This window comes from Rissa tridactyla, chromosome 17, assembly GCF_028500815.1.
Source record: "Rissa tridactyla isolate bRisTri1 chromosome 17, bRisTri1.patW.cur.20221130, whole genome shotgun sequence".
Classification (NCBI taxonomy): domain Eukaryota; kingdom Metazoa; phylum Chordata; class Aves; order Charadriiformes; family Laridae; genus Rissa; species Rissa tridactyla.
Genome location: NC_071482.1, coordinates 2334453 through 2348647, shown reverse-complemented (window position 1 = coordinate 2348647; position 14195 = coordinate 2334453). Strand labels below are relative to the sequence as shown.

The 14195-nt window shown below is 41.0% G+C and overlaps 1 protein-coding gene across 6 annotated transcripts in view; it reads right to left on the bottom strand.

The window, feature by feature from the left end:
• Positions 1 to 14195, bottom strand: part of ALG9 (ALG9 alpha-1,2-mannosyltransferase) — a 45432-nt gene that overhangs the window by 17750 nt on the left and 13487 nt on the right. For 4 of the 6 annotated variants that reach the window (XR_008469666.1, XR_008469665.1, XM_054223262.1 and 1 more), the window contains 5 exons: positions 12392 to 12546; positions 10641 to 10770; positions 9760 to 9907; positions 9308 to 9437; positions 1611 to 1741 (listed from right to left, as the gene is read on the bottom strand). Coding sequence is in view for 4 of the 6 variants with exons in the window: in XM_054223262.1 (XP_054079237.1) it covers positions 1611 to 1741; positions 9308 to 9437; positions 9760 to 9907; positions 10641 to 10770; positions 12392 to 12546 (694 nt within the window). In the remaining 2 variants the exon portion in view is untranslated. The remainder of the gene's footprint in view (positions 1 to 1610; positions 1742 to 9307; positions 9438 to 9759; positions 9908 to 10640; positions 10771 to 12391; positions 12547 to 14195) is intronic. The other 2 variants (XM_054223263.1, XM_054223264.1) reach the window with 2 other exon arrangements.

Here is a 14195-nt window from a genome sequence, read left to right as displayed (position 1 = left end):
TTCAGAAGAGAGAGCAGTGGTATGTCTCTCATGAGCTTTAATCAAAAGCTCAGAGGCTGTGTGTGGGGCTCAAAGTGCAATAATCCAAAAGGCCTGATGAGACAGACCAACTCCTCCTCTACCAAACAACAGATAAGTACAAGAAAAATGAGCAAGCATGCAAAGAAGCCATGGAGAATCCAGGACATTCTGAAGTAGTCTGTGAGATGTACATCCATACCAGAATAATTCACTTTGCTTTCATTAGGCAGTCTGGCATCTTTGCGGCCGACAGCCGCTACCTCTGAAAGCACCCCTAGCAAATTACATACCCATGGTTAACCCAAGGTGTCTTAAAGGCTCATTTGGACCTGATTCAGTGCCTCTGATTGAGTTCAAAGACTTTAGATTAGGTCCAAACAATAAAAGCTTGGCTGTTCAGCAGAGGATAGCAAGATAAACCAGCTTTAAAAACACATGAATTTGTCCTCAAAGCAGAAATGCACACTCCAGGGGTATGTGCTCCGCACAAGGAGTCCTTTGCAAAACTCTTATGCAGATGCTTCTATTGCCTCATTAATAAGACTCATTGGCCATCTCATTCTCCCTTCCTAAAGTCCTGCCCAAATGTAACAGCAGGTCTCTCGGAAAACATAGTTCATGAAAAACCTTGCCAAGAAAACTTGTTTGTGTCAGCAGGCTGGGAACATTAGAACACTCCTGGGAGTTGCTCTAACATTATCACTCTCTCCATGTTCAACCACTTTTACCAGTCCCCTCCCTGGAGGGTCGTATTACTAGGAAGTAATAAGGTCCCACATAGAAAAAAGGAGGGTACTGAACTCTGTTAGTTTTTCACAGAGATTTTTCCAGTCAGCCTCTCTGTCCTGTTATGACAGCTACATGACCAGAGCTTTAAATGACTAAATAACCATCCCCTTACAGCTGAGGATTTCTCTATTTGCAGGAATGTATTAATAACATTCCCAGTTTGACAACCCTAACTCCATCCTGTTAGCCTGGAGGAGAGCAATTTCAATTTCTGCTTCTCACAGAAATTCCTGTTCAGACATGCAAGTAAGTTTTTCAGTGAGCAGTAGAACTAATGAAGAACGGATTCTAACAGAGGTCTCCTCCATGGATTCTCTGATGCCTAATAAGGTGTGACCATGCTGACTTTTCACTCGATGAGATTGCCTCCTCTCTCTGCCTGCCAGCTTTCATAAAATTTGCCCGTGCTCTTTGAGACTGACTTACACCTGTCCTGAACTTGGCTGAAACAAGACAGCAGATACAAAAGTCAGTTTGGTTTGCCTTTAGAAAGCAAACCAAAAAACATTACTTCAGCGAGAAGTGCACAGAGAGGATTCTTTTAAAAATAATCCTTCTCACCACCCTTCTCAGCTAGCTTCACCCTCTAAAGCAACCTAGGTCATAAATATTGCAAAGGTTTGACAAAGGTTCCACTTTAGCCAGCAAGCTGCCTTTACTGGGAACTGTATTTCAAGCTGGCATTTGCCAATGTCTCTTTCCTTCCTGTATACAGCTACTTTTGCAAGTGGGTAATTGAACAGAATTAATTCATAGACCTGCCAGCCTTTCCCCCTCCCTCTTAAATGTGCAAAGCATACCTGGAAGCATCTAGGAATGGCTTGTAGGCAATGGTTACCCACTCTTCTTTGTTGGAGGAATACCTTGGCTCCCTTGGTGTTTCAGCTGCTGTATCCAAGTCCACCAGATAGTGGCATTTCGAAATGTCAATCTGCAGAAAGACAGACATCCTTGTGGTTTATTTCCTGCCGGCTTCTGGTTGTATGTGTTCCTTTATACAGGCTGTTATTTATCAATGAGAAGGGGGTTAAATTTCGAGCAACAAGTTAAAAGCTCCATGCAGGATACATGGTAAACTATTTTGAATAAGTAAACAGGGGGGAACAGGGAACAAGTAAAACCTTTATGGGGGAATACAAGGTACCACTACTGCTCTGGTCATAGGAAGAGAGTCCTAGGGTCCCTCTCTGAGGAAGTACCACTGCCAGCTCGCTTAGTTAGGAACTGTCAAGTCACAGAGGGGAATTTGAGGCGGCAGAACCAATTCTGTTTTTCCTGGTGGTTGTCTAACTAGCTATTTAAAACTTCTTACAACACCAACTCCACAAGCTCCCCTGGCAAAAGGCTTCACTATCTCTATTGTTAGAAAGGTTTCCTGATGTCCACAATGAATCTTTTTCTGTCTCAGTTCATGCTTGTTCCTACTTGTTTTACATCACAAACAAGGAAAACATCATTTTCTTTGTGATAGTTATACTAGATAGTTATACTAGGGTTCTGTTATCTGATGATGGCTCTTGTCTTCTCCACAACCCTATTTTACTCTGTAGTCATGTTTTCCACTCCTGTGATCATTCTTGCAGGTCTTCAATTAGCCATGTCTATCCTGAATGCATTTCCCAATGCATGAAGTACAATGAAGGACTTTTTAATGCGGAGCAGCAAAGCAACAGTTGCACAACATGCTCCTGTGCATATAACCCTCTATGTGGCTCATCTCTTTATACAGCAGCATGGCATTACTAAGCTGTATTCATCCAATGATTTGTTGCACCCCTGGATCCTTTCCTGAAGGACTTGTGCCCAACTGGCTGGTCTTCAACCCACATGTATTCACCTAATTATTTCTGTTTAGTGCACTGTCCATACTAAATTTCATCCTTTTTATTTTCAGATTCTTTCTCCAATCTGTCAAAATCACTTTGAATTCTAATTATGTACTTCCTCCCACATTATTTGTTATTTAATAAGCCTGTTGCTTATTCCTCCTTCCCCCCTGCAAATAAAAACTCTGAAAGTGACAAACCTTTGCAGTTTCCAGTACATCCTCTCATTTTGAGTGATCTATGGATAACTATGCCTATCACTACTGTAACAGCAATTCATGAATTCTGCTCCAAAGTACATGCACAATAGTGAGAAGAGCACCTTATGTCAAGGCACATCCAGAGGAATATTTCTGTAGACCAGAGGAATACTATACATGGATGCTGGGAAGTGTACCAACTCAGCACTCCTTTGTCATGATCATGAGCTGTTTGTAATGTATAAACATCCAAAGACACTGCCAATTAACACCTTGTATAGGTACTGTCCTGGCCCTAAAGAATGTACAGGTAAGTTCACACAGTAAAGGCTTGACCCACTGCCCAAGAAAGACAACAAAATACAGGATAGATCAGGCTGAGGGGAGCCAGGGCCTGAGGCTCCCCTGTTTATCCTCCTATAAGAAACAGTGTATCTGCCAACTTTCTGCAAAAGAAACACCCTCACGCATCTAATTTTTCATGCCTTCTTTGGAAGTGCTTTTGCAATCAGTTGCATGCAATTGCAGCACATTTGGCTCGGAACACATACAGACCAATACAGGTTACCCACAAGGATCACACACGCTCCACAACCTGCTCACTCTGCAAGCTTCGTGGTACCCATCTTGTCATCTCATGGCAGGGCTTAAGCAGCATCATGGAAAACATTAAGTCATTCCGGTAGAGTAAGCTTGTTGTCTGGCACAAATTATGCTGGGGTTCGTGCATGAATAACCTGTCCTGTAGCACTGATGACTCTCACTGGCTCACTTGCAGCAGATGGACATCACATTGCACCTCTCAGACCACGTGAATTTGGTATCAGCACAGTCATGCCTTTATCAGCTGCCTATGACGCAAGTAACTGCTCTGCCCTGACCAAAATGTTTGGTGACACCCTGCCAAATCATGGAAATGCATTCGAGGAAGCAACATCACAGAAATGAATTATGTGTGTGACCTCCTCGTTAAACAAGCTGTGGGCCATGTCCTCAGGAGACTCGCATTATGCAACCTTCTCCTTCCTGCTGCGGAGAGTGCTCTTGGATATGAGCAGGCTGTACTATTCATTTATATGAATATCCTGTGTCCTTTCTGGCCAACAGCCCCCACCTTCTGCCCTCTTCTCCCCACTCTTCACAGGTATGCCTACAGATGTGCCCTTGAGCTGCTGAGGAATAAAAACTCTGCCAAGACAAATGTGAACTGTCAGCTACAAAGAAGACTTGAGTTCCTATCAGGACAAATTTCTTTTTTAATTATTTTTAATAGTAACCATCAGATGTGAGATAAGTTTCATCCAAGGCAGCCCAACAAGAGGCTATATTGCATAAAAACCTCTGCATAGAGGAGAGGAGAGGTTACAAATAAGGGCTGATGTCCTCCTGTCGAAGATCTAATTGTCTTTAAGTGCTCTAAGTCACATTTTCAAAAGTCAAATACCCCAAGCCTAAAGCCATGCTTAAATTGTACCAGGGTAGCTGTATCATTACAATACACCAGAAAAATGAGCCTCTCACAGATGCAGTGCACAGCAGCAAAGCTAAGCTTTTCCTGGCATAATTACTTTCAGCCACTGGAGGAGAGCAAGTTCTACCAGTTATTGCCCTGTACTTGGGTATTTTGCTGGCACTAGGTTTTGTCAGCCAAGGGTCCTACTTTCTCACATCTGGCACTGGCTGAGTTTTCTGGCAAAAGCTTGCAGTAGTGACCTGAGAGGCACTAGAAGTCAACAGGATTGATGTCTGCAACTATCTTACGCTCTTGTGCCACTTCCAATCAGATGAATCTGAAAGTTATACCTCTAGTATTTCTTTCCACAAACCCAGAATGCACAGAATTCTTGGGTGCTTTTTCTGGCTCTGTTGGTCTGTAAGCTGTCCTTGTGGCACTCCAGTATTCACCACTGCCAAAGGGGACTAACAATTGCCACTTCTGCCTCTGATATGTTATTTGCACATTAAAATGTAGTACAGTATTTTGAAATTTCTGAGAAAACACACCAGTGAAGTACAGTGCATCCTAGTAATTATTGGTGGTTTCCTTCAATAGTCTATTTTTATTTGGGAGACATCAGGGAACTAGAATACATGGATTTAGATATTAAAAAAATACATCACCAGAGTCTTTCCTCAGGTTAAGTGGAACAGGAAACAGACCATAACTTCTGATCAATAAATATTTGCAAATTTTAATGAGAGTCTCATTAGTTGTGCAGATATTTCACCCAGGTGGAATACAAGGGAGAAAGGAAAGAGACTTAACATGGGAGTTTAGGAAAAATAACAAGTTTTCAACTGTGATATCTCAGTTTCCAGCTGCCACGACTCCCTGCATCCAGCAGGACAGGGTTATCAGAGTGTCAGGCCACTTTGTGCCATCTAATCCCAGCCCTATTAGATCAGCAAGCAGCAAGGAAACTGGCAAGCAAATGAAAGGTCCAGCCAGCTCCTCCCAAACACCCTGCGGCTGCCAAGTCTGTGTTTGAACTCCCAACTGCATGAACAGGAGGACAGGTGCATGTTTCCTTCCCACTCCCAGGTATAAAATCAAGGACAACTTCCACTGAGCAATCCGCTGCACTTTCAGGAAAGAAATTCATGAGGAGGCTAAGTGACCTGTAAGTAAATTTTTGTGCTAGGCTAAGAACTCCATCATGCATCTTGGTGTAAATGGTTACAAGTTTTTTCCGAAGACAGTAATAAAACCAAGTCACTGTGCTGAATTATTGTCTGGAAACAGGCTCCATGGCCCCAGCATGACACAGCATCATTATCAGATCCTGTCAACAGTGCGCACACAAAAAAATTGTCTCTCAGCTGGTGACACAAACTCTTGTCTTTGTTCATCCCTCAGGGCCTCTGAACAGAACGTAGATTGCAATCTTGCATTTTTCATGCAGGAGCTTTTCAATGCACAAGCTACAGGCGAGTTCTTGCAAGGTCAGATCACTGACCTTTGTAAAATGACAGTCAGGGCACCAAGGGCTGAAAGACTAAGGACCCTATCAGGACTCACATTAATAAGTTATGAGCCTGGTGGAAGGAACATGATCAAGTTTGGGGAGCAACAAGTCCTGGTCCATTTGGTTTCATTGACTTTTACACGGAAGGCCCATGACCTTCATGAGAGATCTTTATGCCCTCCTTAGGAAGCCAGCTCTCCCAAGTAGCAGTTTTCCTTTTAATTAACAATGGCAGAACACAACATACACAGTAGTGTCTTGTTGATTGCACAACACCTTGTTGATGTGTGTACATCTCATCAAGTCAGGAAAAAAGGTAATGTGTGATGACCAAGTGTTTCAACAAGGAAACAAATTTCCTTAGAGTCACTGCATAAGCTTGCCACGTTGAAAAGGTGAAGAAAAAGGCAGGGCAGCTATAGCTGCATTAGTCAAATGAAAAACTAAGGCCCCTTACACCAAGTTTGCAAAGGCCTCTACCCATCAGTTATCTTAAATGCAGATGGCTGAGATTCTCCAGGATGACTACACCTTACTCTGTATTGCTCCCTCAAACTCTTCCTTCAGGTATACCACATTTCATTTTGCTCTCCCACAAAATTTTATTGCAAACTTCCTTGGACATGCTTGAATTCACTTTTCTGAAGCACCTTTGAGATTATTGTAACAATTTAGGCTGAAAACAATTTAATTAGGCAGATACCAGATGGCTCCGTGGCATCACAACTGAGTGGCAAATGAAATTACATCATGGGAAACTCAGCTGAGGAGAATGTTGAATCCATTTCTTGCACTGTATAAGAAGAATATTCCAGGCCCTGAGAGAGGTTCTGGCTCATTAGCAAAAAGACTCCCAAACCACTAACCAAGTTTTTCTGTAAGTGATGTAGAATCATTCAGAGAAAGACAAGTTACTGCCTCAAGCTCTAAGACTGATCTCACTTCTCTCATTCCAAATGCTCCCCCTAAAAGGGCTAGCACTTCCAATGCATATGAATTATCCGTCAGGTGAAAGACAGATTTCCCTTCTACCAGTCCAAGTAGAGCACAATGCACTCTTACAAGTTACACTGAAGCTAAGGATAACATTCATCCCGGTCAGAGGGCCAACATGGCACCTATGCACTTATTTGAGGATTTACACAAGATTTTGGTGGTGTACAGACCTAGAAATGTTTCTTTATAGAAAGAAGTCGGTCTTAGTGAACAGAGCTCCAAAGATTTTCCAAATTACATACTATTCTCTTCTGTTCTTTCCTTTTCCTCCTCCTCTTTTTCTATTTGATGCAACCGCTATGCTAAGTGGTGGAGAACTACATTTGATCACATCCTGAATAACAGGAGTCAGCATGGTATAGTAGAAAGATGGAGCTAAGGGCACAGCCTGCTGCTGTACTGCTGCAGCCACATGTTTCTCACTGGTGTCTGGATGGAGGTTAGCCTGGCCATACAGAGCACAACAGGATCTTGTCTGGTTAACCACAGATAAAGTTCAACTGTTTTGAGCAAAACCAGAGATGTTTTACTGATCATTCAAACACTTATTTCAAAAATGAAACCAAGCTTCAGGTGGTTCCTACAGTTCAAAACAGAGCTACAGGGAATAGGAAAAGAAGTGAACATAAAGTGGTCACAAAAAACATCCTCTGAAGTCAGGAGTTTTTAACAGTTTCAGCTTTTAGGCCTAATCTACTGTTCCTGCTTGGATACATCTTTGCAAGAGATAATACTCCTTATCTCTTTCTTAGCAATTTCAGAGACAAGTGCATCTCCACAGTAGGACAAGTACAAGTTAAGTGCTGTTCAACATGATTAAGGAAGGAAGAATTGCAAAACAAGAAGATCAAATCACTCTTCCCCAGTGTCTCATAGCAACAGAAACACTGAGATTTACTCTTCAATTTTGAAGCAGGGCAGTAATATATACTTACTACTTACACTTGAAACAGAGAGATCAGTCCATTTCTGTAGCCATTAATTTGTTTTAAGCTGTCCACAGCTCAGATAATCCTTTTGAACCATTTGTTTTCTCCCTTTTAAATGACCAACAGGCTCATGCTATTTAGATTTATCTGCTATGATGGTCCTTTCCAGTGCTTGCTAACTTTTTTTAAAAAAAATCTGGGTATGCTTGCACTCATAAGCTGACTAAATTTGAGAAAAGATCTTGTTCTCTTGGTGTCATTAGCAGGTCAGAAGTAAAAGTTTTAAAATCCCATTTAAAATTCACATTTAGTAGCTAAGTTCCAATGTCCTAGGCCCTTTTTCTTGCATGAGAAATAACAAAATTGTAGGGTGACATTAAGAAATAAACGTGAAGCAGAAGTGTGTTTTGCTCCATTAGTCACAGGCTGCGCACCAGCCAGCTGTCTGTGCTAAAAATATGCCACAGTTAGATTTTGTAAATTAAATGCACTGCAGCAGACAGCTTCTCTCAGGTGGGAACACGCCTCCTTCCCATTTCCAGTAACTACATAATGAGGCTCAAAATAAGAGAGCTTTAACCCAGAAGATTGATCCCTGCTTTTAACCACACAGTTTGCTCCTGTGTTATAGTACTTGCCTTCCATCCACTTCTGTGAGCAGATTACAAGCGCTTGCACAGTGTCTAACAGCCCAAAGTCATGAGCCACAAAAACAAGCATATGCCTACTGTCGTCTTCAGCCAGGATAGACCCACTCATGTAAACCAGAGAGCTGGCCCATTACATGCGAGTGCTTCCTATATACTGATGGGCATATCAAAGTATCCTCCAAGGTGCTAAAACAGAATAAAGAAAGGACTGTGCATTTCTTGGCAGTTCCTCTCATTCAATGCTTAGGACAAAAAAGCAAAGATGACTAAATATCTACTGCACTGCAAAGAATTTTTAGTGCACTGCTAAGATTTAACCTGCTAAACAATTTTAAAGAAGTTAGCTGACAATAATTTTAAAATATTCATATGTGTGCACTGTTTTTGTTTAGGTAACACAATATAACCAGGAAAAGTAACAAATTAATAATACCAGTATACGTTATCTTAACAGATTCACACTGAAATCACTGAGCAATTGTTTCAGTGAAGTTCCGAATTAAGTTCCTCCTTCTCAGTTGTAAATATGATGAATACATTTTATACTTAAAAAGAAAGTAAAGTACAAAGGAAAAATTCAGTCCCTGCTCAATAACATTTTCTGTGGGGGATTTCAAACTACACATTCAGTTCACTTTCCTGTGATCACAGTAACACATTATACTAAACCCAAAATTGCAATGACTAGGAATTATTACTTCTTCTGCTTCTTTTTTTATTATTATTACGTCTTTAAGTGAAAACTAGGCAGATGAAATGCAAACAGAAACCACTAACACAAATAGGGAAATTTGCAAGTGCTGCAGAGAGCCCATTTCTGTTCTGTAACTTGTATGGTCCCCATGAAAACAAATGGGAAGACCCAATCATAGGCATTATATTAATAGAAATTATAAGGTAAAGAAAAGAAAACAGGAATATAATTCTTACATATCGAGATGGCTCTTCCTTGTTTTGGTCATTCATGTCAGTGGGAATGATCCGTGTGGCCATTGGTCCCTTGGCAAATGGTTTTGGTAACTGGCCCCTGAATTCTGACAGGATGAACTGGAGCTGCCAACTGCAGAGAAGAGTGTCAGAAAGCCCAGCAGGAAAATGCAGGACCTAGTAATATTTTGTGTGGAGAAAACCAAAAGCATAACCAAGGACATTTCATTCCTGAGGGTGGCCAGCCCTGTTAGAGGAGTAGTCACACTACAAATTTTCAATAGCTTGTGGCCAACATAATCTGCTGACAATAAACTTCAGAATGCTTTGCTTTGGATATGCTCATGTCAACAGAGATACAGGGTCTTGAAGGTTACTCCCATAAATACTTCTTATGAGAAGTGCCCCTCCTTATGGATCTCACAAAATTGTACCTTTTACATTGAACAACTTACTTATCTGGCAGGAGAAAACTGCTTGGAAATCTGTGCCACTCTTTTCCTACACAGACATTAACTGGTCTCCCCTCCGGCACAGTGTGAATACTTGGGTCAGTAGCAATCCTGTGAAATTCTGGGTACAGGTCCAGGGGCCCGTGGTAGCCTATAGAAGGCAGTAAGTTGTAAATAAGGCTACAGAAATAGGTGATATTTACATGACTGCTTTTGAAAGACTACAAAAAATTGTACATACATAACTTTTTAACTGATAACTTCTTGAATAAATGAATTGGCCTATGCAAAATATGGCTGGATTCCAAAGCTCCCCCTCCTTTTAAAAGTGCTTGTAGCCTACCACCTTTATTCACATTCTCCTGTCCTGTCAATGGCTACCATCAATCAAAAAAATATTGATGAGGTGGAAAGGTTGACTGCATGGCTCTGATTCAAGAAAGTACTTAAGGACAATATCTAATCCATCTCCATTAAGGACACATCCACCTAATTACAAGTTTTAAATGGGAAAATGCTTTGAAAGTTAAAGTATCTGCTTTAATACTAGCACAGGTACGGGTTTTATATCAGTATAGTTGTACTGGCTGAAGGTGAAAGGCAGCAGATTTTTAACCGATATAATTCTAGTGATAACTTCATACATACATGAATACATACATATGTTCATACATACATGTATGAATGCACATACACACACACACAATCATTCATTAATGATGACCATTAGAACTTATTCCTTTCCCTGCAACGCTGACATCCAAACTTTTGAGGTTCCTTATTTCTACTGTGCTGCTATAGTCAAAGCAGCACAACTTTGGCAGGCCTTAAGACTTGCCAAGGCCAATACCCAGGAAAGCACAGAGCAAGTCTAAAATACCAACCTCTGAATAAGGCAACAGAGCGTGACAATGACAAAAGGCCAAAGAGGAAGACAGTCCCCAGAGCCAGCCAGTTGGAGGAGACTGTGTAGTGTTCCAGGCGGTAGCGCTGGAATATGAAGTGGTAACATTTCTGAGGAAAGATTTTTAAAAAAGACAATATAAAATTACTCAATCTCCTGTATGTTTAGCAAAATTCTGTTTTTCATAAGGGCCTTACAGCAGTGCCTGCATCTCCCATTAGATCTTTGGTCTTCATTTTTTCATTCAGACACATATTAAATGCACAGAAACTCACATAGTTCAGCCACGTTTCTTAACTGATAATCTAGGATATTTAAAAACGTTTTCAGGTCTTTTCCTTAGGAAGGCCTCTAGTCAAGATGTAAAGTGCTCTCTACCAGGGCTCCACCTTGGTTGTTCCCAGGTGAACCAGCAGCAAGTGTCCCTTTCAGAGACTTCTGTAGAACGTCCCTACAGAGGCAGACCTCATTTTCAGTGCTGCACTGACTTCCTCTCAGTTCTATGACCCAAATTTACTGAGTGACCTATGGTTGTTTACCCTGTCTGTACAAGCTACAGCTTTGAAGTGGATAAAAGAACACACAGCACATTCTGCATCCACCTTTAAACACAAGCCACTCTGAAACTGTTAAAAGAAATGCCCTTTAGGTTTTTCTAATTTAAAAGCCTTTCTGGGAATACCCAGGAGGAACTACATCCAATACTCTAACAGGGACTAGTCACTGCATTCCTCTGCCTCTTTAACCGAGGAAAGATGAATAGTTTAGAACTTTGGGAAGGTGTATAGCAACGTGTATTAGTGCTTCACTCTGTGAAGCATTTCAAGTGGTATTTACTAAACATCCAATTTTTGGCTCTTCCAAATGTCCAATGTAATTTCCCAATGCCTAAACAAGACCACTTTTCCTTTTTCAATTCAGTGAGGGATTCCTACTAGGATACAACAAAATGCATTTCCCCCACAGACACATTCCTGCCCCTTAAAGCTTGCGTAACAGCAGACAAAAGAGGCACAATGCTATAAGCAAGTTACTAATCCTCATGACACCTCTTGGATGTTGTGTTGTATTGGCACTACAACCTCACAACTGCTCCTCACCAGAAATTCCCACTTGGGACGGGAGAACAACTTAAAGTCATCATGAAATGATTAGTGGTGAGGAAATATTCTCAACCATTTATCACTTCATGCAATCATGGACAAGGTCCTAATGTGATCACCTTATAAAGCCATGAAATTTAATCTTTTTTTGCTGGGCTGTGAAGCAGTCTGCACTGAAGTCCAAGATTATTAGATGAGCTCATTCTGTATGACACTCAGGAGGGAAATCCCAAATATTTTTGGTTTTACATCACATCTTACAGAGGGCTAATAGTTTTCCACATACTCTCAATCAACGTGTACAGGAAGATTATAGTTTAATTTGTAAAATCAACAACGCACACACTTCACTATTAGAATGGCTGTGCATTTTGCTTCCAGAGTCAAAACACGTATCCATGAAACATGGTTCAAAAATGAAAACTGTACCAGCTAACAGATTAAAAGTGATTATCAAGTTATGCATAGCACAGTCCCGGATTGTGTAATCACTGTAGATTGTGTCACAGACACAGATATTCTGCAAATGTTCCCAAGCTTTGGGAAGCAATGTTAAAGACGTCAGCTAGCAGTTATGCCTACGAAAGGTATGAGCTCATTAAAAAAGATGTGTTCCACTAAAACTTACCTGAAGAGCAGACAGAGCCACAGCACCGCAGAGACAGATGAGGGGATAGATGGGAAAGAGAAACCTCTCTTCTTTGTGGGGCTGACTGAAGAAAATCACTATCCAAATGTACATAGGAGCTAGTGTCAGCCAGTAGGGACGGCCCAAATTCTGAACTGAAAGAAACAAACACTCAGTAAAGTATTAATGTAAGAATGAGAGATTTATCCTATTCCCCCCCTCTTATACAATTATATTTCACGTTCAAAAGCCCATTCTTCAGACCCGAACCATTGCCTTCAGATACAAACACACCATGTTCTAAGCAGCCATGTTGTTAAAATCCAGGTAACATGTCCGAACAGTCAGTATAGAATTTTGATCAGAGAATTTTTGTAGATTCCTACAATACTAACAATTTCAACAGACTTCAGAAGACCAAAAGAAGAAAATAAGCAACTGAGTTACTGAATCCAAGCAAGAGACATCAAGAAGTGACATGTCTAAACGGGTAGTCAGAAGTACTAGATTTCCTGCTGCGCATTATGCTATCCATAGGAAGATCAGAAAGATCTCCTCTGGTCCTACCCTTCCACTTACAAATGGTTATTTAGTGACTGATGTTTCCACAACCTTCATTGCTTAATTACAAAAATAACAGCATGAGAGGTCTCTCAGGCACTTTCTGCTGAACAGAGGAAATAACTGATTCAAAAATAACAACAATTACCCTGAATTTTAGTCACACTGAGGAGGGTACTACAGTGCCTGACAATTTTCAGTCCCTTTTCTGCCCCCTTGCTACTCCCAACAGCAGACTTAAGCAATTAAGCTAACGGCATTTCACAGACAATAAGAACAAAGCACTCTGCAGAATTGCTCCTGCTGTTAAGTACAAGAACATCAAGCGAACAATAGGAAATCTTGCATTTACAGGATCTCCTACTGAGCTTTTACTGGTTTCTGACGGTATGTCATTCATATACAAGAAACAGATATCAGCAAATACCCGTTAACATACATTTTCAGCAAGGATTATGATGTTATTGTTTCTTGTATTCAGTAAAAAATCAGAAAATGAAGCACTAACTGGACTGATGAATCTGAAGGCTGCCGCTGATGCTTAATGAATCTTCCTTAGGAAAATGGCAGAGAGGTATTCACACTTCCTGAACACCTTTTTCCTCTCTCGAGTTATTTGCCAAATGTCACGTGTTTAAACTGATGTCATTCTATTTAAGAGAAACCCAACACGAAGGAGGGAATATTCTGGTTCCTCCTTTCTCTAATCTCAGTATATGCACATCTATGTGGACGCTTCCCAAAGTGTGGGGTAGCAAGACTGTCCTGCCAAGGCTCAGTCCTGTGAGTTGAAGAGTGCCTTTCGCACTGGACAGAAGAGCCCAACTTCAATCCCAATGCAGGCAGCAGCAGCAGAGACCAGAGGATGCCTATTTGTAGGCTCAGACTCAACAATCAAAAAGGAAAGAATAATTCTGTTCTCTCAAGCTGCCACAGAAAACATTTCTGGCAGTGGTATAAAAAAGTAACAACGGAAGAGCCAGCAAAAGGTTCCCCAAATAACTCTAAAGGCTACCATGTCCAGCTGCAAATAAGATGGAAACAACAATGGGTACACAGTTTCTTTCCCCCTCAAGATTTCTGACCAGGCTATTTCTAATGCATTTGCATGTCTGGCTGAAGGTTATGTACCATACAACTTGTTAAGCTTACTCCGAGTATGGATAGTTCAGCCTTGAGAACACATTGTTCTTCTTGAGGTGGAGGCAGGAAACACAGTAATCATCCTTAAAGAGAAAAAAAT